This window comes from Aspergillus multicolor (genome assembly GCF_047715735.1).
Source record: "Aspergillus multicolor strain CBS 133.54 unplaced genomic scaffold BDW74scaffold_22, whole genome shotgun sequence".
Classification (NCBI taxonomy): Eukaryota; Fungi; Ascomycota; class Eurotiomycetes; order Eurotiales; family Aspergillaceae; genus Aspergillus; species Aspergillus multicolor.
Genome location: NW_027395973.1, coordinates 399,523 through 425,297, shown reverse-complemented (window position 1 = coordinate 425,297; position 25,775 = coordinate 399,523). Strand labels below are relative to the sequence as shown.

At 51.3% G+C, this 25,775-nt stretch overlaps 5 protein-coding genes across 5 annotated transcripts; 4 read left to right on the top strand and 1 right to left on the bottom strand.

Annotated features, from left to right (window-relative positions):
* Nucleotides 1-4,201: 4,201 nt before the first annotated feature.
* BDW74DRAFT_180532 (uncharacterized protein) lies at nucleotides 4,202-4,478 on the top strand (the record flags this gene model as incomplete). The annotated part of the gene is made up of 2 exons (XM_073729776.1): nucleotides 4,202-4,223; nucleotides 4,330-4,478. The coding sequence occupies 2 exons, from the start codon at nucleotides 4,202-4,204 to the stop codon at nucleotides 4,476-4,478; spliced, it is 171 nt and encodes a 56-aa protein (XP_073581560.1).
* Nucleotides 4,479-7,202: 2,724 nt separating this feature from the next.
* On the top strand, nucleotides 7,203-9,202 carry BDW74DRAFT_58358 (uncharacterized protein). The gene is made up of 2 exons (XM_073733220.1): nucleotides 7,203-8,289; nucleotides 8,338-9,202. The coding sequence occupies exons 1-2, from the start codon at nucleotides 7,466-7,468 to the stop codon at nucleotides 8,555-8,557; spliced, it is 1,044 nt and encodes a 347-aa protein (XP_073581559.1). The 5' UTR covers nucleotides 7,203-7,465; the 3' UTR covers nucleotides 8,558-9,202.
* A 1,855-nt stretch (nucleotides 9,203-11,057) lies between these two features.
* BDW74DRAFT_58236 (uncharacterized protein) lies at nucleotides 11,058-12,697 on the top strand. The gene is made up of 2 exons (XM_073733219.1): nucleotides 11,058-11,741; nucleotides 11,793-12,697. The coding sequence occupies exons 1-2, from the start codon at nucleotides 11,256-11,258 to the stop codon at nucleotides 12,486-12,488; spliced, it is 1,182 nt and encodes a 393-aa protein (XP_073581558.1). The 5' UTR covers nucleotides 11,058-11,255; the 3' UTR covers nucleotides 12,489-12,697.
* An 8,991-nt stretch (nucleotides 12,698-21,688) lies between these two features.
* On the top strand, nucleotides 21,689-22,506 carry BDW74DRAFT_157680 (uncharacterized protein). The gene has a single exon (XM_073725182.1). It carries the CDS (start codon nucleotides 21,887-21,889, stop codon nucleotides 22,154-22,156), a length of 270 nt encoding a protein of 89 aa, XP_073581557.1. The 5' UTR covers nucleotides 21,689-21,886; the 3' UTR covers nucleotides 22,157-22,506.
* A 441-nt stretch (nucleotides 22,507-22,947) lies between these two features.
* Nucleotides 22,948-24,948, bottom strand: BDW74DRAFT_58198 (putative MFS transporter). Its single transcript, XM_073733217.1, has 9 exons — nucleotides 24,793-24,948; nucleotides 24,617-24,740; nucleotides 24,491-24,566; nucleotides 24,365-24,446; nucleotides 24,213-24,315; nucleotides 23,755-24,158; nucleotides 23,531-23,700; nucleotides 23,400-23,484; nucleotides 22,948-23,328 (listed from the first exon to the last, which is right to left on the bottom strand). The coding sequence occupies exons 1-9, from the start codon at nucleotides 24,859-24,861 to the stop codon at nucleotides 22,996-22,998; spliced, it is 1,446 nt and encodes a 481-aa protein (XP_073581556.1). The 5' UTR covers nucleotides 24,862-24,948; the 3' UTR covers nucleotides 22,948-22,995.
* Between the last annotated feature and the right edge of the window lie 827 nt (nucleotides 24,949-25,775).

Genomic DNA, 25,775 nt, shown 5'->3' with positions numbered 1-25,775 from the left:
AACTAGTAAAATCAAAGTATAGCCCTCATTCCTCTAGTATAGAAAGTTATGGACCATGGCCGTAGCCGCTGTGTCGTGGCTATCAAGACAGGTGGATCGGGCCCCTGTGCTAAATCTGATAAAGGGCGAGTGGAGGGGAACTATACAGCTCCGCCGCCCACTGTAGGAGTGTCACTTGGACTCATTACACAATTACTCTTATAAGAACTTCATCTAAGAATTAATACCTAGTATGTAATACACCTCTATATGAAGTACTAACCAGTCTCCATGAGATCAAATCATAGGAAGGCAGGCTGGACGGCCAGAGGAATGGGGACCGTCAGCCCCTTGACCACGGCCGAATAAGGAGCTGTCTAGATTGTTATGATCCATCCCCATCCCCAGTTTCTCCCTCCCCCCTCTTTGCTCCTGTCAGGACCTCTACCGTAATCTTCTCATTGTTACATTTTTATTCACTCACTTATTTCTTTATTAGCTCTTGTTGAATCCCCATTCTAATGGGACCTTTCACCATAAACACACGTCATGGAGCCCTCCAGCTCATCTACAGCTGCCACTAAAACCCCCTCTCGCCCTCCCTCCCCCTTCGATCCCCCAATCTTCTCTGCACTTCCCACCACCTCGCTTCTGTCGCCCTCCGCGATTCCCTCGCGCCCGCCGCCGCCGCAACCAACACCCAGGCGTATTCCAAGTACCAGCTCATTAAGAGATGAATCCGGGCGCCAATCGATCCTAAAGAACCGCTCTTCCTCTACGTCACTCCGGTCAACATTACGCGGTGGCTCTACCTCTCCGCAGCCCGCCATGTCGCGTCGCGCCTCCTCCACGCTCGGGACAGGGTCGATGTCACCTACCGCCGCCTCTATCAGCGCCAACGGGCTTACGATGTCCAGGAAGACGTCCTTAGCTGCGGATCAACCGGTATTGACGGCTGCGTCTATTGCAAATGATCATTTCCAGAAAGAAGTTGATCACCACCAGTCCGCCGACCTACAATCCGAAACCTTAGTGGTCATCCACGATGCGTGTTACGGCCATCGCTTTTCGCGTCCCCGCACTCCTCGCGCCGTCTTGAACTCAATCGTGGAGCGGCCGGAAAGGATTCAGGCTGTCGTCGTTGGCATCTCCGCTGCTTTTGTTCGCCTTGCTGGAAGGTATACTGGAGGATCGCGATTGTTTGCCCCTCACCCAGACCTCGACCTTCAGCAGCTCCCTATTCCCCCGTTTCAGATCCGCAAGACAGCAAGGACACTGCCATTGAACTCTAAGGCCGTTACGAATGTACATGGAACGAAATGGATGGAGGACCTCAAAACCATGTGTGATGCTGCGGAATCGCGTCTTGCGACGAATGGCAAGGAGTTGGTACGGCCTCGCAGTACTGGCAAAGACAGCACTTCCGGGACTTCTGCACAGGCATTCCATGAAGGCGATCTATATCTATGCTCCGAATCGATGAATGCTTTTGAAGGGGCGCTAGGCGGAGTTTGCGAGGCTGTCGATGCGGTGTTTGAACCGGGGTCGACGAGGAGGGCATTCGTCGCTATCCGACCCCCAGGCCACCATTGTTCTGCTAATCAACCATCAGGGTTTTGTTGGGTGAACAATATTCATGTCGGAATCTCCTACGCTGCAATGACTCACGGTTTAACCCATGCTGCGATACTAGACTTTGACTTACACCATGGAGATGGGTCACAGGAAATCGCTTGGGAGCACAACAGGAAGAATGCCGCAGCGCATAGGATCGGTTATTTTTCCCTCCATGACATCAAATCTTACCCATGTGAGGAGGGGGATGCTGAGAAAGTCCGCAACGCTAGCGTCTGTATTGACAGCGCCCATGGCCAATCCGTCTGGAACGTCCATCTCGAGCCGTGGAACAATGAGCAGGACTTTTGGGATCTCTATTCCACGAAATACACTATCCTGATAGATAAAGCCCGTGCCTTCTTAAAACTGCACACTGACCGTCTGGCGAACGTTCCAAATGGGCCTGCACCCAAGGCAGCCATTTTCATTTCGGCCGGGTTCGATGCCAGTGAGTGGGAAGGCGCAGGAATGCAGAGGCACAAAGCAAATGTCTTAACCGAGTTCTACGCTAGATTTACGGCCGACGTTGTCCGGATGGCGGAGGGAGAAGGACTAGGCGTAAATGGACGGTGTATCAGTGTCCTAGAGGGGGGCTACAGCAATAGGGCGCTGATATCGAGCATGCTCTCTCATTTGGCAGGCTTCTCGGATACGCGAAGTGCACAGTTGCCCGGCGATGAGCACATCAACCGCCTGGCGACCGAAATGACTGATCGTTTTGGTTTGGCTGACAACGCATCTACTGAGGGGCTGGCTTACCAGGCCTCTTACGAACAGGAGTGGTGGTCTCTACCTCTATTGGAGGAGTTAGAGGCTTTGGTATACCCGGCAGCCCCGCCTAGCAAGCCCAGGGAAAAGTCGGCCCCGTCCTACTTTGCTCCCACGCAGTCATTCACCGCAAAGGTCGTCCTTCCAAGCAGGGACCGCAAATCCACAGGCTCAAATACTAGCTTAGAGCTGGAGGCGCCACCCGTGCCGCCAGTAAGTTGGGCCGTAGCAGCACATGAGTTATCCAAGGTTTTGATACCGAGCGATAGTAGGCAGACTGGCAGCTGTCGGCCTGAAGAGCTCAACGATAAGGCTTCACGCTTGAGACGTGAACGTGCCGGCAACGCTGAGAACCGCGATTCAGCGGGGACTCCAACCAAGCCCGTGGCAGGGGAGGGAAAGATGCAGCTTCGGGTTAGAAAGGCCAAAGTCGCTCCCAGCACACCGAGACCTGAGACTCCGGCACGTCGAACTGTCAAGGATAGCCGCAGGACCAGCGTTACATCCGACCCGTCCAAATCCCCTGGCCCGCGCACTTCACGAAGAAAGAGTGCGAATTCGACCACTGCCGGTACGCCTTCTGCTACCGAACAAGACCTACCCCCTCCGAGACCGTTGTCGCAAGGATCGGTCACCGTACGCAAAACCGCGGCTTCCAAGGCTACAGCGTCGCGTTCAACAACTCCCAAACGCGCTGCCAGTGCAAAGAAAGCACCGCCTGTACCTAGGGTACCTAGTACTTTTCTCTCAGCAAAGACTCCGGAGCAGTCAATCGCATCACAACCTACAACTGGAACCAGCGAGGGGGCGCATGACGATATTGATCAACTTGCCTCAGATGTCAAAAAGCTGACTATTAAACTCAAAGTCCCTTCTCCTGAAGAGAATGCTGCACGAGAAAAGAAGGCAGCAGAGGAACGCAAACGTAGGGCCCCCAAGGGTGCTTCCACAGCAGCACGTAAACAAACGTCGAATGTTGTTTCGCCTCAGCTTTCAGTGAGCACTTCTCAGGACGACACGCCGCTATCAGAGGTCCCTAGACAAACGTCTACATTGTTCACTGAGATGGAATCAGCCACTGAAAGACAAACAAGATTTTTCCTCGCGACTCCGGAAGCATCATCGCCCACCGCATCCTTCGCCACCCCTGTCATAGAGACTACAGAACCGATGCCACTGGATGAAGAGCATCGTCCGCTTCAGAAGCCCTTTCTGGGACGAACCATGTCATCACAGAGTTCGAATGCATACGCAGGCATCTCACCACCTCTTACCCCTGGACCTGCGAGCAATGTGACAAGCCCGCCATCCACCTTGTTCTCTCCCCCTGCTTCTGTGTCTGTGACCAAACACGGCCTTCCTGGATTTACGTCTTCTGGACCGATTCCATTTGCTCCGTCGGAAGCTTCTAGCCTAACGACCGAGACCAAGACGGAGCCTAACTGACACCGTGCTGTTTCTCTCTAATCGCAATATCTGGGACCGGAGTTGGTGTTCTTTAGGGTTTCTTTTCTCTTTTTCTGTATCTGGGATTTTTTATTGATATACCCCCTTTTGTTGGAGTTGAGTTTCCAAATGGACAATCGATAGTAATCTTGAAATGAAATATGTAACTGCTCTAATGAAATCAGATTCTCGTTAATTATCCTTCTCTCCTAGTTGAGACCGGCCGTGGTCTGAATCACCCCACCATGGCTGCATCCGAACTCTAGTATTAACTTTCCAATCTTCCACATCCTCGTTCCACCTTCCTCCGCCTCCATCTCAAACAACCATTCGAAACCCAAGAAGCAATACATACCTCCCTCCTACAATTATCAACCCCGCATAACACAAAATGCCTATCTCCGATAGCCTGCGTAGGCCACTTCCTATAACTGATCGATCCCCTCCCATTGCCTACTCGCCCATCATACCCTTCTGAAATCCAGTGTACCCCTTCGAACCAGGCTAACCGCACCGCAGAGCCCCCTCTCACCCCCGCCGAGCGCGCAATCGTCAAGAGCTACGGCGGCTGGACCAGCTTCCTGCTCAGCTACGAGCTCAAGCCGTGGATCCAGGACGAGGCAGATGAGGGACTGAGTATCTTGAAGGCGCTTGCCGCTCAGGGATAGATAGGGCTTGTCTGCGTCATGAAAATGATAGGCTGGGATGGTGTTGGGTGTTAGTTGCATTGATTGGGGTTGTGCCTTTTGTATGAAATACAATGCAGATGAGAAATTGAAGTGTTGTTTGGTCCCTGAATGCTTAGTTTAACACTCACATATCTGTTACGGACCAAAAACATTGTGATCGTGCTGCTAGCAAAAAAAAACAAAAAACATACAACAGCTGGGATTCGCATGTGGTCACCCACCATACTACTAACCAGCCGGCGTGTGGCTTAAGTACGGCTGAGCGGACGGGAAGCCCTGTTCTCCACACCCTGTGGTCGTATGTGCTTATCATAATAGAATTAAAGTCTATATACAAATGTAACCTTATACTCTGGGCCTCTTGTTTTATATCTAGGTCAAGGCGAAGCACCCAATCGCTGTATATTACTATGTTTGGCTGACCAGAGTGCAAACTCGTATACGCATGCCACATGTTTCAGTCGACGCACCAATCGCGGGGATCTCACGCAGCGAAGGGTTGGCGGAGCTTTCTCATGTCGTTGGGAGTGAGTAATAGCTTTTGTGAGCGTTGCAAAGAGAGATTTCAAGGATGTTTCTTTCGTAGACAAGCGCACGGGCGGCCTGTCCAGATCCCATGCGCATGTCATTGAAAGGGGTACATATCTGCTGCTCCATCTAACCAAGGTCGACACACGAATGCCACAGCAGATCCGAGCAGGCATTGGGTACTCTCATGAGGTCCATACCTGCGATGCACATTGCCCGACCCTGGTCCATATCACGAAGACTGTCCTGTACCTCAGCAGCCTATTCATGTCCAGCCCTGTCTGGTTCCAGTGACTCCTCTGCCACTCTCTTTTGCAAGACAAGACAGGTTGAGAGACGCGCATGAGCAAATGTTGGATATATCGTTGCGAAGACCGAGCTCCTGCAGTCTGCATCTATCATTGGATATAGTCTGCACTATCGCAAACCTAAGAAACGCGACTTGCAGACCTCACAAGCCGCGGTGATGCAAGACCTCTTCAGCGTCGACAAAAATCCGGCCGAATAGGTAAGATATAGCACGCAGCACGATTCATAACAAAGACGGACTCCACACCTCCGTAGCCGTTGGACCCAAGCCAGCGCGACGGGTTTGCGGCGGAGAATGCTCGCTATGATCGTGAACGGCGTCCTGCGCCAAGTCGCTCTTTGGCACTGTCCGTCTGATCCGGTGCTCTAGGAAGCCGGTTGGGATGATAATACCAGGCGCGGATAAGAATTAGTTCGCTGGTGATAATTATACTGGTGTCTGTATGTTGTCAGTGGTATTCGGACTCAGCGGATGTATGGAGTGCGAACGAAATAGAAACATAGACGGTATCAGAGTCAGTTGGCATATTTTAGTAGGTCAATGAGGTCGAAGCTCAAGGTATAACAAAGGCCGTCATTCAGCCACACTTGCTCGCAGTGTCCACAGTCATATCCGCAATGAATCCTATACTGGCCTATTCCGACCATGGTCAGGTCTTTAGGATGCCACGAAAGCATGACAGTGACTAAGAAGAGAACGCCCTCTATATTTTAGACCATGGTATTGAGGGACATTCCAAGTTAGGGCGTCAATACAACCTAGGAGTCGAAGTTGATTGTGGTAGGTGTTGCAATAAGGTCAAGCATTTATCTCGTGCAGTTCGGCGCAGCTTCACCCTTATGCTTGCAGTTGACAAGCGTTTTAAATATCAGCATAGCTATCCCGACACCCATATGTTATCGTACTGGCCGAATATCAGTACTCCGGTTTCTCTTGGAAGGCTTGAGATGCAGGTCTCCCAGAGGACCAAGAACAGGAATACTCCACACCACCATCGATTACGTTCCCTGGACTGCTGCTGATGGCCAGGCTTAACAGTTTGGGGAAGATTAGTAGTTGGCAAGAAGATACCTGGTGGTGCTGGTGTTTCTTGGTGCAAGGCGTCTGTATCTAAGAGTCGGTCATTTTATTGCTTTCGGCTGCATGGTCAGAATGTGGCAGCCCCATAGCAGTGATCTACACCGCATGTAGGGAGGGAAGTAAAACGCGATTGGCATGTTTTGTGAAGTGGCATCTGGAGCTTACTGCCAGTCGGACCATGTCTCGTGTCTCAGAGCTGCAACTAGGGCACATCGAAGCAAACAGCCAGAGTGAACGCACCAATGTTGCGGTGCTTGTTTGCAAATTGAGCGACTGATGTCAAATGGTAAATCCAACCGTGAATCAAGGGCACTCGATTGCTGTAATGGCGCGTCCGCTCGAGGTCCCGCCTGGAAACGTTCAGAGCCCACCGTCCCCGTATTCTCACCCTTAATCTTGAAGTGAGATAGGCAAGTAGAAAGTATCCCGCTCAACTGATTGAACCCTGGCTGGCCTTCTACAGAAGGCACGAAGCTTACAACTGATCGAGAGCTGACATGATTAGTCGCCAACAGTATCATTGTGGCCGTCAAGAAAATCAACGACAATGAACAATGCGTTCTGCATTATTTTGCTTCCGGGAATCAACCGCTTCTCGTATAGTAGTGACGTCGGTACTCAATCAAGATGCGACGGTACCGAATACCTTGTCCTGGGAACGATGACCCGTGATGAATCATTCCGAAGCATCATCGTGTCATTTTCGGATCGACCAGGGCCAGCCGGCTACGGGGGCTTTGGGATGAGGAAGCCAATAAGCAGGCGAGGCTCCGCATTGTGAGTCAATCACTGGATCAACTGGCGAGTCTGCCGATTCGGCAGTCCGGAACAGGTTATTCCGTAATACACTGTGCTCCGCCCGGCGCGCTGCTCTTATCTGTCGCCTCCATCCACGCCCGTTCTCGTTCTGGAGTCCCTTCCCATCACGAAAGACGCCTCAGTGACGAGATTCCTAGGCACGGAATTGAACCTGCGACAGCACCCTCGCGCGACTTCTTCTCTTTCGCCCCGGCAAAACTTCACCCTCGCGATTGGCCTATCGTTAACTATGGCAATCCACCCTAGTTTCCCGTCGCAAGACGAAGTCCGCGGGCCATTGTCTCCTCAACAGGCCCGCGCGATCTCGGCTTGGACAGAACAGGCCGCAGCTTCCTTGGAGAATCTGACCCTTACTGATTCGGCTTCCACGATCCTGCGGGGCACGACTGTCTCGCTCTCGATTCCCCTAGACGACCCTGTCCCAGACGCGCCAAGAATCAAGACCGTGGGTCAGAGCACAGCAGAGAAAGTCCAAAAGCCGCCGACTGTCAGTTTCCGACGCCGAGAACCGCTCCGCCGGGACAGCTTGAAGCGACGTGAGGCTTTGCTCAAGGGCAAAGACGGTAGTCGTCGAAGACAGCGTTGGGAGAATGACCGTCTCCTCCAAAACCCCTGGGCTGAGATGCCGTCTCCCAAGGATTGGATGCCGCAGCCCACTCATACCCGCCACGAACCGATGCCGTATTTCCTAGCGCCGCTCTGGGACAAGCACTACGCGCATATCGAGCGACCGATGCCCGCCAAGCCCAGACACCACATCCCGAAGGAACTCCGTCACAAGCTGAAACATGCCCGGGCGGCGCGCGGTATGCTGCAGGATTTGGAAGAAGATGTGCGGCGGTATATCAAGGAGTGGCAGGTAGTGGGCAAGAAGGACGGACTCGCGGACGCGTCGTCATCGTCTGATGAAGACTCCGAAGACGAGGTCGTGTTTGTCGGCCGGAACGGACGGAAGCCGCAGAGTATGCACGAGACGATAGTTCCGCAGTCTCAGCGCGCGGAAAAGAAGATGGTGTTTGAGAGCTCCATTGATGACCCTACTGCTGGGTTCGGGTATGTGGCTGGAAACACGAGATGGAACACAATACTAACGCTTTCCAGTCGGTGGCTTGTCCACTCAATAGCTTCTTATTACGGTCTCCATACGTGGTCCGTGACCACTGTCGGAAGTCCCGCTCGACGGGAGGCCTATGTTGGCTTCTACCCACCGTCTCCAGCGTCCCGCGCGGACTTGCTTTCCCATTCTCCATCAAGCTGCCGTGGCGAAGCTATGATCCAGCCTGGAGAAAAACTCCCTCAACCCTTGTGGACACAGGTGTGATTCACTTAATAGGTTCATATGTCTAGTACATACATCTATGCTTGTTATAGACTTAGAGCTGTGCTTGGTATCGGCAGATATCGGCGGATACTTCAGCCTCAAGGTATGGTGTAAGATAGAGGTTGAATTGAGACCCTGCGGAATCAGTTTTCAGAGCTCGGTGAGATGTGAAAGCCGAATGTACAGGTGCCTGAATCCCAAGTATACTTTGGACCCGCCCTTACCCGCCACCGAGCCTCGGTGTAGGAGCCCCTACGCGGCAGGTAAACTGCGAACTGCAAGGGGTGTCAATCAATATTGACATCATCAAGCGCCTTGCCTGTGTCCTTCAATAACACTACCCAGGGATTCAACGATACCTACGTTATTATTTTGACTAGGTGGTTGGCTCTTTTGGAACCCTGACGTACCCAATGGTACGTTTCGGCCAGGGCCGGCCAGCTTGACAATCTATTCAAAGGACCCAGTCCAGGCCTCTTCTATTTTCTTGAGATACCTCAACGAGGCAAAAGCAAAACCCTCCGATGAGGCACTGGTCCCGGAGTATACCTGAGCAGCTCTCTAGACTCCGTGGACTCCCTGCGTGAGCAGTGACACAGGAGAATACATCCCGCATGTTCGACGTCACTGGGATACTGCTCGGTCATTTTTTGGCCGTGGAAAAGCCGCAAGATTGAGCGTATACCTAACCACTTTGCTTCGGTCCAAGTAAACACATACCAGGCATTAACCACCGACTGATTCATTTAATCCGAACGGTTATGTAAGTCGTCTGCGTTTTCGTAGTCACGGTACGACATAGAGCCCTTATTCCCGCTTTCCGTGGGGGCGACCGGTAACCGGTAGGTGATGAATCGTGAGACCCTGACGTTGCTTATGAGCAATCATATTCCTGACTCGACTGTTCCTTTTCTCGATTACTCGTCATTCGTGGGGTGAGACGCAACGTTGTGCGGACGGACATAATTAGCCTGGTCATTAAGCGTATCCGGAACGCATGGCTCTCCAACCTCGGAGAGTGCGGGGAACCCTGAATCACGAGAAGGCCTCGTGATATCAGCGACTGCTCACTGGATAAAGTGATACACGAGTATGGAGTGCTTTTCTATGGAGACCAACGTGCTGCAGAACTTGGCGAATATGATCGGTTCTAAGGGATCTTTGACCCCCAGGATTACGTCGTGGTCACTGGTCGGTCGCTCGGTCTGGCCCCATGAGGAATTTCTGCGGCTAGGAGGGTAAACAAGTAGATATGTATATCTGATTGATGATCGGTGGATAGTGGGGTAATGGGCAGCGACGGCGATCTTCAGTCCCAAGTTCGTTGGTGTTCACTGTTTACTGGCTGTGAGTGTGGAGAGATGGTTCATGCTTACCGTATGGGCCGGCCAGGGCCCCTAGACGCTGTGGCAGGCAACCGATACCGGAATTCGAAGAGCGCTCGCGGGGTGTTTGTGGTCGAGTTCGAACCGGTCTGTCCGCAGGAACGTTGGGAATCATCAAAGTTAGGCGATCAGGCATCGAGACTCCCTCTTTCTCTAGGCGACAGGTCCCAATCATATACGTCTTGTCTGCCGCTTCGCTCGGGCAGGTCTGCAATCGGTTTGGGATGCGCTGCATGTGAAATGGCTGAAACGCTGAACAAGATAGGCACGAGAACCCTTCGCGCAAAACGATAGTTCAGTTCATCCTGAAGTAGAAGGGAAAGGCGTGTAGTAGTGCTAATCAGGCAACCCTCGCAGTCCCGTCGTTGCTCCCCGAAATAGCCCGTAGGTCGGTGTTGGTTGTTGGTTGTCGCATCGTGCAGGATGACGAACCTGGTCTCGGATGGTCAGCCGGGTACCATACGGAGTAAGCAGGTTCTGGAATCTGCTCGGTGAGGACGGAGGAATACGTACATAGATGTACCCCGTAGTCTCAAGTTGTGGGGTGATCGATGTACGGAGGACTCCGTAGAAGCAAAATGATGATGCAATAGTAGTAATCTCAATCGCTCCTTCCTTTGTTACTTACGGTACTCAGTATCTACTTCAACTTCAGTAGTAAACACTACCAGAATCCAGAGTAGGATTTCCATAAGCTTACGAGTTACTTACGACCATGGCCCTTTTTCTCCGACCGCTATTATTGGTCCCATCCAGGGTCTGAAGGAGATAAATAATACCTGAATATACTCCGTCAGGTTGACCGACGTGGCTCCTGTCTCTGCCGGTGGTCTGCATTTTTCGTTGCCCTCGTTCGTTGCCCCGTCAAACATAGCTGCGCCATGCTCTCTGCTGCCTCTGCTCTCCAGGGCCGTCATCTGCTATGCCCCTGCTTTCCCTTCCATTCTTCCCAAATCGCATGCTCTTCCATCTTAATTAACTTCTTTCCTCCCTTCTTTTGACCCTGTCCTTATTTTGTAAATTATTGCTTACCTTATTTATCCAGGCGAGCCCTCATATGACCACTATAACCCTTCTCAATTGCCTTGTCAGCTTTGCGGCCCAGCCTCAAGTATAGGTGGTTTGACTACCAAGGCTATGACTATGATCTGAACATACAATTTTCTGTATATCTTCTAGCCATCTCTTCTCTTCTTTTTGCTTTTTCTATTCTATATAATTCTTGCCTCGTGTTTCTATCTCCCAATCGGGCAGCCATCCATCATCCCAGCCGAGAATCACTCTTGGTCTTCAAACCCTTACATTTTAGCGCCATGGTGTCGTACAAATATGCCTTTCCTGATGCGACAGCTACTTTAAGGGATACAGCTAGCACTAGCTCCACCAGCAGCGATAGCTCAGGAACCAAAAGCACAGCCCCAACCATCTACAGCGAACCGTTGAAACGGGAGGAAATGGAGGAAATCGATTACGGTGACAACGACTTGGAGCTCCTGAGCTCTGCATCATCTGCATCAACCTTGGGGTCAACTAGTGGCGAGGAAGACAACGTCGACGAACCCCCGCTGTTCACGGTCCGCAACAGGCCCGATATGTTCACAATACATGCAATGCCCTCAAGCTCCTCAACATTCTCCAAGTTATTCCCGTCCTGTCGGAGGCTTTTGATCCGGCATGATGATTCAACAGTCGATGGGAACATGAACCTCCGCGTTGATACAACGGTTCCTCATCGCGCTGGCCATGAGCAGAATGTGATTCTCTTCCATTTAAGGATGTATGATCTGTTTACTAGGCGGGTGAGTGGACCCTTGAGCTTCTGACTGTTTATTGCTTTGCTCATTTATCAGTTTTCGCTCAGACGCTACTGTCGGGAGAGCGGACGCGAAGTGTGCCATTCGAGCAGAGCAACCTCTGAAAAGGCGCCAACGCACCAGCGCTCATGGAGCAGTGTGCTTGCTAGCCTGCGGCCAGGGTCAAGTGGACATAGGCCCTTTCAAGGCACGAATCACAAACAACGAGGTTCTGGGCAAGGCGAATTCTTGGAGGATGGCGTTACCCTCAAGAGCAATACCCGTCGACCGGCCGAGACGATCCTGCTTGAATTTTCAAACTATGCGCATGTAGAACTGAAACGGAGGGGGCCTGGTATGACTAAGAGATACGCATTTGAATATTGGGGTACGAGATACCAATGGCGAGAATTCCACAGTGATCACCGTGAAGTGTCTTATCATCTGATCAACCTGCGGACATCCAAGCCAGTGGCCCATATCCTGCAGGAGGTCTTGACGCCGACGGAGGCAAATGAAGAGGAGAGCAAGGGTGGCTGGATCCCCCCATCCTCAATGTGGATTAGCGATATGGCTTCCTTCAAGAATATGCATGACGTTGCCGATGTCATCGTGGCCACGGGATTGATGGTCCTCGTCGACGATAGCATCAGCAGGCGATGGCACCGCAGCAGCCCCTCTGCATTCATCCACTCGCGCTCCTTCTTCTCTAGCCGAAAGCGGCTGATAGATGGAATATTCCATCGTTCCTAGGACAGCAGGCCTGCCCATCACGCAAGAACGCCATTCCGTATCAAGCCAGCATCCCTGGTGATCGGACAACCAACGTCTGGGGTGACGTGTAGCAAAACCCGACTGCGCCATCCAATGGAGTGTCTGCTCAGTCACAGCAGAAACACATCACCGAGGCCTAGTCCTCTGCCTAACGAGTTTCCTTGTCATGACCATGGATATGAGACTCTGTTAATCTTCTTTACTTTTTCCTCGGTTCGTCCGATGCATCCGTCCCATGTGGGGGTACTTTTGACCACGAAGAACGAAGACCAATGGTTTCTATGACTTGCAGTGATGTGCGCGGTAAAAAAGGTACACGCGAGGATAATTCCTTGCCGACATGCATGACGGTTGGTCCATGGATTTCCGTTTCAGCCTCGCCAGGTTTATTGATTGGGCACGAAGCTATACTACTCGGCAAATATAGTTTGGTTCATGTATGCGATGACGCATGATGTATTTGGCTAATCTTGCAGATACCCGGCAGCATGTTGGGCATGAAAGATGGGCGATGGAAACAGGATCGAGCTTGTATATTCTGGATAGATGGATAGTGACCATGGCCCATTTGCTGCCTTTGTTTCTTTCTTCGTCTCTGGCCCCGGGGTTTTATTATTAGGTTGCTTTTCGCTTTAAATTGCGATTTGCGAGCGTCGAGCGAATCAGATCGTTGGGTTAATCTGGGCTTCTCAACGTTGACACTAGGGGGGCGAGCTATAGAGTGAATAATAACCTTTCTAAAGCTTCCCTACGAAAAGTTTATACTGTAAACTGCTCTTTAACCAAAGATTGATGCTCAGCAGCAGCAAGAAATAAGCCAGGAGACAAAACTGCGGGGGTGATTGAGCTGGCGCTGGACCGAAACGAAACGCGATATGAATGACTTGCAGTTCCTTCTGTACCTAGCTCCTTCTCCGGCCTTCCAAGGTTCAACTCCCACCTCCCCTCCAGTTGCCATCATGCTATCAACCTCGCCTCCCTGATGCAGGTTCATCCTCTTTTTGATACCATCCTCTTCTAACTCCCTGGTTACTCACCCCACCATCTCTCTTGTTCTAGAGTCCAGACACGCGATGAAAACCTGCACGAATGCCCAAGCCCGAGTACCCGAGCCTGGAGGCAACGAATCACCACAACATTCGGAACCGGACTCGGTCGAGTCTTTTCCAACTAACCGGCCTGGCTCTTGTTGTCACTCTACTCTAGATCTTGTTCAGCGGAGAGCTTCCTTGCAAGACAGCAGTCTTGCCGCTGCCAGTCTAGTCATGCTCAGACTGCTCGCTATGCGAGCCCTACCCTTTAGCGCCCTGGTTGCCGCGAGAGAGTCTAATCCGGACGACCTAGAACAGCCCCTTGTCGTTTACAATGTGCAAATTCGCGTCTGAGAACCAATGGCTACATGCAAAGCGGCCTGGCTGGCCCTCTGGAGTCCGAGGCTGAGGGGATCGGGATGGTCCTGAACCGCGCCGGCGCACTCTGTCGAGATCGATATTAGATGCTTTAATTGATGTGCTGGCACGGCCTTCGGGCCCGCCTCGATCTTACAGATGGGCGTAAGTGGACGAAATTCTCGAACATCACGTCGCTTCAAACAAAATCCTATGGCCCACTCTCCGCTTTTGGACAATCAAACATCCCCCCTCCTGATAGCTCCCTTGCTATTCCGTACACACCTAGCAATATCGTCTCTCTTTTCTTTAATCGTTCCTGCGTTTTAGACCGCGTCCCATCGTGAGGCAGCTAGCCTGTTCGTACCCAATGCCACCTCGCTTTGCGGAACAGGGGAGAGAACACTACTAGCGGTCCTTCGATGATGCGGGCAATCAAATTAAAGGACTGAATTTCTAACGCGCATCATTCGTCCAAGTCAGTCCAGAGTGACCACTTCTGTCGTCCCTCCGCTTCCTGGCAAATCAATGGATCTCCTACGCCATGGCGGAGACTAGTCATCCTTTACATAGACTCTGGCGTTTCTTCAATGCCATATTCGTCTTCGGCGTGTGCGGGCCGTTCCAGCTTGCAGCCTCATAAGGGTGATCCGCACGTTCCCCATGCCCTGGCACCCCTCAATTGGAGGGGAGTGTGCTGATGGCGCGGTGCCATAATCAGGTGTGGCATGCATGGGTTCTATGTATTGATTAGATTCCGTGTTTGTCAATGGCAAAATTGATGCCTCCTCCGAGGACGCTATTTTAAAGCAAGCGGCGGCCCACAATCTCTCTTATACGCCTACTGTTCCCCATATCCATTGATTTGAGGAAGTCCATTGATTCAAGAAAACGAACAGGTTGAAACTTAGCCTCTTCCATCATCTGATACCTAAATCTGCACCGCTATTGTTCGGTTCATTGCGCGTTGACCATCATAATCACAATCACCGTCCTTGTCACAGTACAATTGACCGGAGGCCACTGCAGCAGCATCTGTCCCTCACTCACCTTCTTTGACCCTCCCGTCTGCCCCTTCCCCTTCGCTCTCAGCGTTTGCTCTACGGGCCATCGACATCGGCTATATACCAAACAAATACTGTCTTCGATCATGTCTGTCGATATCAAAAATACCTGGAGGCTGAGACTCGAATGTAGGCCCCGCTTTCCTTCAGTGCCCCCGTCTAGGAAAGAAACGTTGTGACGCCTAAACGTTTCGTTCTCTATCCCCTTATCATGTTCTGCCTCCGCGGCTGTTTGATCATCGGATGTGCTAATATATGCATTCCTAGACTATTGCAAAAAGGAGAATTTGGGCGAGCCCCAGTACACCACATTCAGCGACCGGCGAGGTAACATTGTGCCGATATTTCCCAGTTCCACTCCCCTCCCTGAGGCTTCATTGCCTCATGCACCGCATGCAAGATTTCTCTCGCCAGCATCATGTCTTTGTGGGATCATTTGAGTGGATACATTCGAACGAGAACTGGCATACATTCTTGTTCAACTTCGTCTCAGCGGAAGAGTGGAGTCTTGATCCCTCACCGACTTTTATACTGGACCGTCAAATTTTTCTTCATTATCATGCTGACGAAGTTGTCTACTCTAGGAGCTCGCACAGCGTGGTCCTGCCAAGTCCTTGTCGCCGGGAAAAACTACGCCGCCCGATACTTTTTCGATGGTGATTATCTACAGAATGCGATGGAAGATGCGGCGGAAGTAGCCTTGAAAGTCCTGGACCCGGATTCCCAGGTTCCCAGCAGAGGACCACCGTCGGGGTCTGTTGGGTATAAAGGTGCTTGATATTGGTGTCGCCGACGTCGACGTTCATCTTCTTTCGTCTTATCCTTCGAGGATCCAACCTCGATCACTGTTCCTTTTTGCTTTTCAACTTGACCACTCGACATCCATGCGACATACGCCGGGTTGACGCCGACTTCGCAGACATGTACAACATTACCGGCTGTCGGCATCATTGCTCTTTTATATTTTCGACGCTGAAATAAATGATTACCAAGGGGGGGTTCATACCATCTGCACACTCGGTAGGAACAGAACGCGGGCCCTTATTTTCTACAATCTTCCTGAAAGATTCTCAGTTGGAATTCTCGTCTTTTCCTACTTCAAGTCTCTTCTGATCGGTTCACGGATGGCTATCTGATTGATTGATTTTCTACCTTATTTTTTCTTTAACGACAAGCCGGTATGACGGAACGGAACGTGCGTCATGGTACCTAACTACGGTAATGGCATATGAATCTGACACTGGCTGATGATTCTCCTTACGGTATACTTTACGATATCTGGTTTATCTGGAGGCACCATATCTACAGAAAGAACAATTGTGAATTCAGTTCTCTTGCGAGTAGTTGGAGAGAGGTTCTTTCCCGTCAATTGTCAGTCGACTTTATAATCTAGTGAAGGAGAGTTGACTGAGTGTGCCCCTCCTTGGCATTTTGATTTTGCTGTGCTTGAGCCCGACTCTGCATTGTGCAAGCGAAGATCTAGCCGATCCTGCCGAATAGTGGATCCGGACTAGCACTGGCACATGGACATGGCCCTCGGGACTTGGAAATATATGTATTGAAAACCATGTTCGATGGGGATTTGTCTAATGGCAAGTGCCGGGTTATAGCCGTCTCATAGTTAAGACGGTTAGACCCTAACAAATCTTGGGACGGAGCCGTAACCTTATTTCCCCAGCGATCTCACGTGCTAGCGCCTGCGTACCATGGTTCGGATGGCCGACGGACGGTTTCCTAACCCTATTAGGTATATGGGACCTCAGACCTCGGGACAGGAGACCCTGGCCCCCAGTCTTCATATATGGACTCTGGTCGATAAGAACTGGAGTCATGGGTCATCGCTGCCAGTACCCTGCGACCAGATCAATTTTTTATTTCGCCGCTTTTCCTGCTTGCTGTGCGTGCCCTGCGTGCCCTGCGTGCCTAGCTTGCCCTGTTTGCCCTGCTTGCCCTTCTTCCTGGACAGCTGCAGCCATCCAACGCGACGGAAAGGGACACGTTGACGGAAAGGCTTCGTTCGCATGGTTGCTAGCTGACTCCTCAGATCTTGCATGCCACGAGCTACCTATAGTCTTGCCATGGGTAGATCGGTATGGAGTGGCATCTGGGCCCGGGGAAGACGCTATAGGGCCCGCTTGGGTCGGGTCTAGTGTCTAGTCTAGAAGTGGGTTTGATCTAGGTAGGAGGAAAACCTATCAGTGTCCCATTTCATCGAAGAACCAGCCAAGCACTCAGCTATGATATCGAACGTACTGAGGATTTGAATTAGAGTATATCCAATCGGCATATAGCTCCCCTTGACTGGGCGAGATATCGTGAGCTGCAATCAATCACTCAGCAAAGTGCGACTGTTGTCAATAAACTTCAGATATGTGCTCGAGAGAAGTCGCCTCTCTCGACCATGGTTTCGAGACACTGCCTTGAAAGGCTCATTCTGAGACGGAAGAAAAGGTTGTTATCCGGGTCATTTGATCGCCTGCGATAGAGGTCAGGCCCAGAGCTCTGGGATGAACAAGGCGCAGGTCAGTATTTGATTATAAAGCAGTAGAGAAAGAGTGATGAAAGGCATACATATACAAAGACAAGGAGGGATATCAGGCCGGAATCTCGAGGTCTCTTTCTGTGGCTTCAGTCTCCTTCTGCGTTATTGACCATGGTCGAAATGTCAATAGGAGTATGCAGCATAGGAGGTACGAGACTGGCTGGCTGATCATGCAACACTTAAAGCATTGTATCTGCTGCGGATTCGTCGATGGTTGAGTAACACTGCTCGAGGGAACATTGGAAGTCAGTGGCTGGTTCCAATATCGAGGGGATTTCTTCTCAGTCATCCGTGACGCGCTCTCCCTCTCTCACTCTCCTCCCAGTCTTCTGATTCTTCCCACAACTCGACCTTCTTCTTGCTCCTCCGCCTCCGCTTCCACTTCATTTGACCATTCTTCTCTCCTCTCGCTCTTGAACTACGTTGGAGCTTTAGCATCTCGCCTTCATCTAACCTCATTTTTTCTCCTACCACCGGAGCTCTCAACCCTTCTTCCTTCCTCTCGCTCTTGAATTCGGTTGGAGCTTTTTAATCCGAGAACTCTTCAATTCATACGAGTCTTGAAATCTTTTCCTTTTCTTTCTGCTTTCCTTCGTCCAACCTCATTTCTTCTCCTATCACCGGACATCTCAACTCTTCCTCCCTTCTCTCGCTCTTGAATCCCGTTGGAGCTTTTCAATCTGAGAACTCCATTTCATATGAGTCATCAAAAACCCTTCCCTTCTGTTTCTGCTTTTTTCTGTCTTTTCACAGAATAATATTCAGCGCTCTCTTTTTCCTTTTCTTGCTTCCCTAGTTCCCGGTGTTACTCCTGCTTGAGCAAGGTAACTTATTTGCATCCTAAAGAGAGCTAGGCTGCTCACTTTCTCTATTTGCTTGCTGACTTCGTTGTAGCCAGAATGACGGAAATCAATTTTGACGACCTATATTCAAGAGCCTGCCGGGAGGTCGAGGAAGCACATGCTGCCCATGTAGAGCTTCGCGTTCAACTGCATGTCCACTTGTTCCAAATCCACGAGAGTAAGTCTCATTCCATCTCAACTGCACAGGTTCCTTTAGCTCGGTTTCTAACAAGTCTCTTGTTAAGAGAATAAAAAATGTGACGACGCGGCTGTGGCAGCCTTCGTTGCCGTTCGCCTGAAGCCATCTGTTGAAGCAAACCTCAAGTTCTTGCATGAAGACACTGCTTGTCGCTTCCACGGCCTTCGACAGCTTTATGAACTTAATACCAAGGTAGGAGAGTCTTTGTTGCATTTGGCCTTTTGCGTTGCTATATGGCAGGCAGCACTCGTAGTTGCGAGATGATGAGTGCTAACACAGTCTGCCATAAACTCCAGGATAACACCGACTCTAGTACCATTATCAAGATGCCTCATCCTGATACTCCCCACGAAAGCCCTGAGTGTCCTGTCAAAGCTTCCCTTTGTGACACCGACCCTAATCTTGCTATCAAGATGCCTCATCCCGATACTCCTCTCGAAAGCTCTGAATGTCCTGTCAGAGCTTCCCTTGACGCTCAAGATGAGTCCGGCATCGAAGACAAATGGTTTAACGCAAAACTTGTCCGCGGTTATGATTCAGACTTTTTTGATAGACTCGTCAAAAGCTGCCTCAACGGCCACGCGCCAGTATGTTCTGTAAGTACTTCTTAGGTGCTACCCAGATTCAAGCGCGAGAACTATGCTGATTAGCGTGACAGGAGCCCAGGATTCCGCGGCTTCCGCAACGACGACCGGTGGAAGAAGACCAGCAACAGTTGATTCCCCTGGCTCCCCTAGACTCTGCGTACTCGAAAAGGTTCAATGACACCGGTTGGAAAAAGGCACAGTTCTTCAATTGCGAGACGAATGATAGCATTGGTCTTCCTCGCAACGCCAATCTCAAGGACGACGGTGTCACTATTAGAGCTAGAATATCAGGCGAGCCGGTTTACCGTAGGCTTATCTTCGAGATTTCTCACCGAAACTCGCGAGACTCGACAAAGACCGGACTGCGTATCTCCACTACGACAACCACGAGCATGTGGGCCAGTACGAAGTGGGAGATAGAGTCTGTAGGAATGAGGATGTCAATGCCAACAAAGAAGGGAAGCTGCAACCCAACGATAGCTACTGGGCTCTGAAGTTCTCCGCCAAGGGCTGCGTGGTTATTGGATTGGACGTTAATGACACTGCCTTTGACAATGATTCTATCGCCGTCTTTCGGTTTCTCCGCCAAACTGTCGCCATGATTCGAGCCGGCCATGAGGTACTGATCTCTGTACGGATCGACGCGCACTTTCGACCGGTCGTGCCCATGGTCGCCAAGAACAGGAGGGCAGCGGGCAGGTATGCATGTTTTGTCCACTCGCAAGGGCACATCCTTGGCTTCAAGCAAACGCCTTGTTATGCTTGGTCTGCGTATTGTGGTGCGACTCTCTCGGTACCCAAAACACGGTGGAATGTGCTAGCGTCTCGAAAGGGAATTAATAAAGAAGCGGTTGAATTTCCATTCACACTTACCGGGCGAGCTGCTGACACACCTCAAGAGTCTGTGGTCGACAATACCCAGGGTACAGTCGTTGATAGTACTATCAAGCCAGCAGCTGAAGCTGAATAGTGCGGCATTATCCGATACCCTCCCCTCGTATCTTTCCAGGATGCGAAGGAGGCTGCAATTAGCCTTGTATACGGTGCTTTCCTGGAGTGGAAGCGTGATCAGGAAATTCACACATTCATTGCCCAAACGGATCATCAAATTGCACTCCTATCTGTTGCTGGCAAAGCTGTGGTAGCTGTGGTAGCTGTGGTAAAATACATGAAACCGGACACGAATATCGCCCCAGGTTTCGAAACGAAAGCAAGCTCTACCGTGACAATAGTTATTGCTACCGAGAGCGATCGGACGCCAATACTAACGTGCAAAGGTATCTCAATTCCCAATGTGTTCAGCCTCCCGCACCAGTGATCCTCTCTACCTCATTCAAACCGAGCCGCTGAGCCAAATCCGATGCTTCACTACCGTGCCCGGAGAGCCCCTCAACCTCTTACCTGCTCATGTCTCGTTCGATATCTGTCACGAAGGCTTGGCGAGGCAAATAGATGCCGTAAGTCTCATCACCGGCATGGACTTCCGTGGAACCCAGGTGCTAAAGAGGCTCGCCGTTGGCTTAATGTGCTGCTCAATTACAAGCGAGGGCCTCGGACCATGGTCAATCCCATCAAAGCTCTACACCCCGACAATACCAAGTTTAACGAAGCTGTAGATGCATAATTGGGTCGGATCCAGCTAATGCCCGATCAAGAGGCATGCCTTCGATCATGTACTTCATTCCCCGAGGCAGTCAAGATCATTCAAGGGTTTTCGGGCACCGGAAAGACATTCTTGCTCGCACTCATTGCTATAGTCTTTTGCAGAATTGGTTTCCGTGTTGTCTTCTCATCCCCCGCAAATCATATCTCGGATGAGGACTGTGCGAAACTTGAAGAAGTACAAGCACTTCTAGGAGCAAACTACAGGATTTTAAGAGTATACCGGCCTCTTGCAGAAAGCCACCAATTCTTATCGCGTGCTAAACAGTCAGAATCCGCCGCTGGTTCGAAGGAACACACCGGTGAAGAGGCAAAGAAGGACGATTCGGACATGGACGAAGACAATATGTCTTTAGATGCACAGCTCTTCGCTTGGCAGCTCGCAGCAGACTCCTTGAGGACCAGCCATGATCGAGCATATGGTCTACCGAGACTGGCACTTGAGGCTCAGGTTGTCGCGGAAGCTTTTCAAGCTGGGCGACAAGGACGAACTCTTCCGGGACACCATCCGACGCAACGCCAAATGGCTACATCCAGAGGGGAGATCAACCGCGATGAGCTGGATAAATTCGCCGGTGCTAAGGTAGACTGGTTCAACGAAGCTCGAAAGTACGTCAATAGTCTACGCAGTATACCCCTTTCCACCTGGCACCCGGTTGCGAAGTCAAAAGCTCTGATCGCCTTCAAGGTGGTGAGTAACCACGTTGCTGAAGATGCTGATTTCTTGGTCTCTACACACAATAACCTCGCATGCCCGCTTTGCTCCAAGCACTTTGCAAAGAAGGGCCAGGTGATCCTTATCCGCGATGAAGATACTAGAGAACTCCAAGTCAACGGCATCATACCGCTTGTGAAGTGCGACTGGTCTCGGAGAATCGCCGGTGTTATCATTGCTGGTGACCCAAAGCAACTCAGGCCTATGGTCATGACAGCGAAGGAGGAGCCTGGGTTCAATGAGTTTAGCCGCCAGATGGAGACTTCGCAGATGGTTCGGCTGATCAAGGCCTACCACCCGGTGCATAAACTAACGCAACAGCGCTGATTCCGTCCCTGATTTGCCCAATTCTTAAATCATCGCATCCACGGTAGCTTGATGGGCTCTCATCCCTCGACAAACCAGATTGCCGTCAACTCTGCGTGGGCAAGCATGATCCGCCGGGAATTCCCTCTAGCCCCAAACGACTTTGACCCTGGATACTTCGTCCTCAGCATCAAGGACTCCTCCTGCGAGCAAGAGGAGCCAACAAAGTCCAAGTACAACCTCCTCCACGCCAAAGCCGTGATCTCCCTGTGCATCAAGAATTATGAGGCGAACGGGTACAGCGGCAAAGATATGTGGATCCTGACCCCGTACACGGCTTAGCGAGATCTATACAGGCGCTTGTTCTTCGAGGCGCGAGACCGCCTGCCCCAGTCCGCTGCCCTAGCCATTGAGACCATTAACTCGATGCAGAGTCGAGAGGCCAAGTGCGTTTCAGTCGACTTCACCGTGTCCAGTGCGGACAAGCCCGGTGACCTTGGGTTTGTCATTGATGACAACCGCTGTACCGTTGCGCAGTCACGCATGATTGAGACCATGGTCTTTGTCGTTCCCTCTGGTATTTCTGCTGGAACTGTGACAGTCAGCATAAGTGACCGCAGAAATTCCTTTGGAGAGATCGTTCAGCCTAAGGTTCCGTATTTATGTGAGTTCGTTCAGTGGGCGGCCGAAAAAGGGATGATTGTGGAGACTGATGGGCTTGAAAGTGAGTTGTCTTATACCACTAGAGTTCGTTATGACCATGTCACCAACGTCCTGGCTAGTTGATGCCTTTCGCGGCAATTAGACACGGTTGGGACATGGCTTGATACTGCGGCGTTCAAGCCCAGGGAAGCGGCCATAGCATTGAGTTCGACCTGAATGACAATGAAAACACGGGGGCTAGGATGATGATGCTCTTTCTTTCTCTAATGTCCGGCATCTTACGGGTCAAACTTCACGCGCAAGCAGTCTGTCAAAATAGGGATACTAGGTGCGAGAACTAGAGTCAATTCAAGCAAGAGTTCAATTGATTGTGATCTTACCATCGTAGTGCTTTATATGTATATCCTTGTCTTCGAAAGGTAAGCTGTCGTCACGCCTCATCTACACCAAAAATTTCCAAGGCTGTCACTGCTAGACCATGGCCCAACAGAACAATATTCCTACCCAACCACGACAACTCAATAAGCGAACCTCTCCGCACTACCCCCTCTAGCAGCGCTTAACCTCTTATTCCTCCACCCATAATACACCCGCAGCGCCAAACACCCCACCGTAACAAGCAGCAGCAGCGCAGCGTTGGTCCAGTGTCCAGTCGGATACCCCCGTTTAGCCTCATTCGACTTATAGATCCACACGCCGACAATCTGACCGGGTGCGCCAAAAGACACATTAAGGGCAATAGCAAGCCCTGTTCCGGCGGTAGACCGGATATTAGAAGAGAGCCAGCCGAGGAGAGGCGGGATGCAGGCGAAGGAGCCGCTTGTTGCGACGATTAGGCAGCCGTAGCGGTGCTGTGCTTTGTTAGAAATTACATGGAGAACGAGGGCTTCAGGAGTAGACATGGAGGAAGAAAGAAACGTACGAGGTAGGCGTCTGCAGGTAGAACAGCGGAGGCAAGGAAGCCCATTGCGCCGATGAAGGAGAAGATTGCGGAGTGCAGGCCGCGGCTGGGACCGTTAGTGTTGTAGTGACCCTAGGGCATTGTAAGCGTACCTATTGAAGTGATCCGCCGACCATGAAACGAGCACAGTGACAACATAAGCGACAGCCCAAGGGGGCACTGTCATGAGCTGTGCTTTGAGACTGGTATACCCGAGGCCGCTGGTAATCGCCGGGGTGAAGAGTGAGAGACTGGAGAACGGCGCAGATATGCCGAAGTAAACCTATTTTGTGAGGTCGGCTTATCTTCAGGCCATGGACGGTTGATTTGGACTAACTAGGTAGTGGGCGTATAGCCGCCAGTCCAATAGAATTTCTTTAGCATCCTCCCACGTCATCGCCTTTGCAGCACCCTTTGATCCCTCGATGGCTAGTCGCTGTGCCGCAAGAGCCTTCTCGTCCGCAGAAAGCCAGCTTGCAGTCTCGGGGTAATCTGGGAGGATGAACCAGACCAAGACGGCGGACGCCAGGGATGGCGCGCCCTCGACGATGAAGAGCCAGCGCCATGCCGAGAGCCCCTGGGCTTGGTTCATGTGTCCGACGCCGTAGGCTATAGCGCCACCGAACGCACCGGCCAGGGTCGCAGATGCTAGAATGAGAGCTACTCGTATCGAGCGCTCCGAGGTGCGGTACCAGAATGTAAGGAAGTAGACAAGTCCGGGGAAGAGGCCGGCTTCCAGGACTGATTGGGGTCAGCGTGCTTGGTTGGTATGAGCATAGTGATCGGGATGCGTACCTCCAAGGAGAAATCGAAGACCGGTTACTTGCGCGTAGTTGTGAGCCCCGCCTAGCCCCATTGTGACCGCGCCCCAGGATAGCATTAAGAAGGCGATCCACCTCTGCGGCCGGGGTCAGCTATAGCGATATGGAGTTGTAGGGTAGACGCACGCTGGGTTTGAGTTTCTTCAAAAAGTAATTGGAGGGCACCTCAAAGAGCGCATATGCAATCAGGAACACCATAAGTGCGATTCTGATAGGGTTAGTGCTAGTTGGGACAATAGAAATGGCACGTACGTATACTCGTATGAGGACATATTAGTTTCAGTGAGGAGATCATTGCCGGTCTCTGAGTTCATAATTCTGGCATTTCCTGCGTCTCATAAGCCTCGTCCACGGCCGATCTGAGAGGGTATAGCCTACCTATATTGGACCGATCCAGATAGCAAAGGAGGTAAATCGCAGCACTGAGAGGAAGGATATGAAAATCTTGCTTGCGAACCAATGCTTGCTCTCGAGCCCGGAGACCAGGATCAATGGCACTGTTCTGTACAATCAAATCAGCATCTCCATACAACCTAAGAGCTTGAGAGATTTACTTCAAGGGCCGATTCGGCATCAGTTGCATTGACGCCGCCGGCCTCCGGGGCGACCTCCTTTTCACTCATGGTGGCGGGGATTGAAGGAGTGGTTTAGGATGATCAACGATTTCTCGGGGCCCCTGCTAGCTATAAAAACAAATGGCGCGTGTCGACAAGGGACCCTAGGACATGGTCCGAGCTGCTAGGGCGCTAGATCTTGGGGTAAAGCCGCCAGCCGGGGTTAAGGGGGGTGGCCCGTGGACCCGTGACCACAGACATGCGTTTGCGAATGTCGGTCAGCCTCCGACTGAGGCTTGATGTTTGATCCGGAAGCCGTTCATAGGGCGATGTAACCTGGGATTGGGATGGATCAGCGGTGGGCCGCCCACTCGAGTCCCGGCATGCGTTACTTCTATACCGGAACTCGATGGGAGTTATTGGGATTGCAGTTACGTTGTACCACTCATGCAGGTGAAATGATTTGATGATGTGGAAGATCACGAATGGCGAGCTCAGGATCGACCTGGCTCTTGATGGACCTGTCCAGCCAGTGCTGAGGACATGATCCGATGCCAGGCTTTGCTCGGTTAGGTACCCCGGAGTTTAGACCCTTGTGGGAATTCCCGGTCGGCCTGTCTGGGGTTAGATCAACACGTCTGGTTCAACTTTTTAATGATACTTACAAGAAGCTCGAAGATAGATGTCCGAGTCACATCTTTTTCTAGCATGGCCTCCTAGCGCGTGGCTTCGTGTGCTAAGACAAATTCTACTCTGTAAGAAGAAAGACAAGAAAGATCAAGCTTGCGGCGTGGCGGCCCTCTGGTAATATTCGGTACGGTACTGAGATTACGGTACGATGAGATCCGATCCGTACAGATCGCCAAAAAAAAAAAAACATCTCCAACTTGATCCAAGACAAGAGCACGAGTGGATAGCACTGAGCTGCTGACGGTAAAGCAATACAGTCTCTTGGATGTCATACGCTCGAGTGAGACGAATCA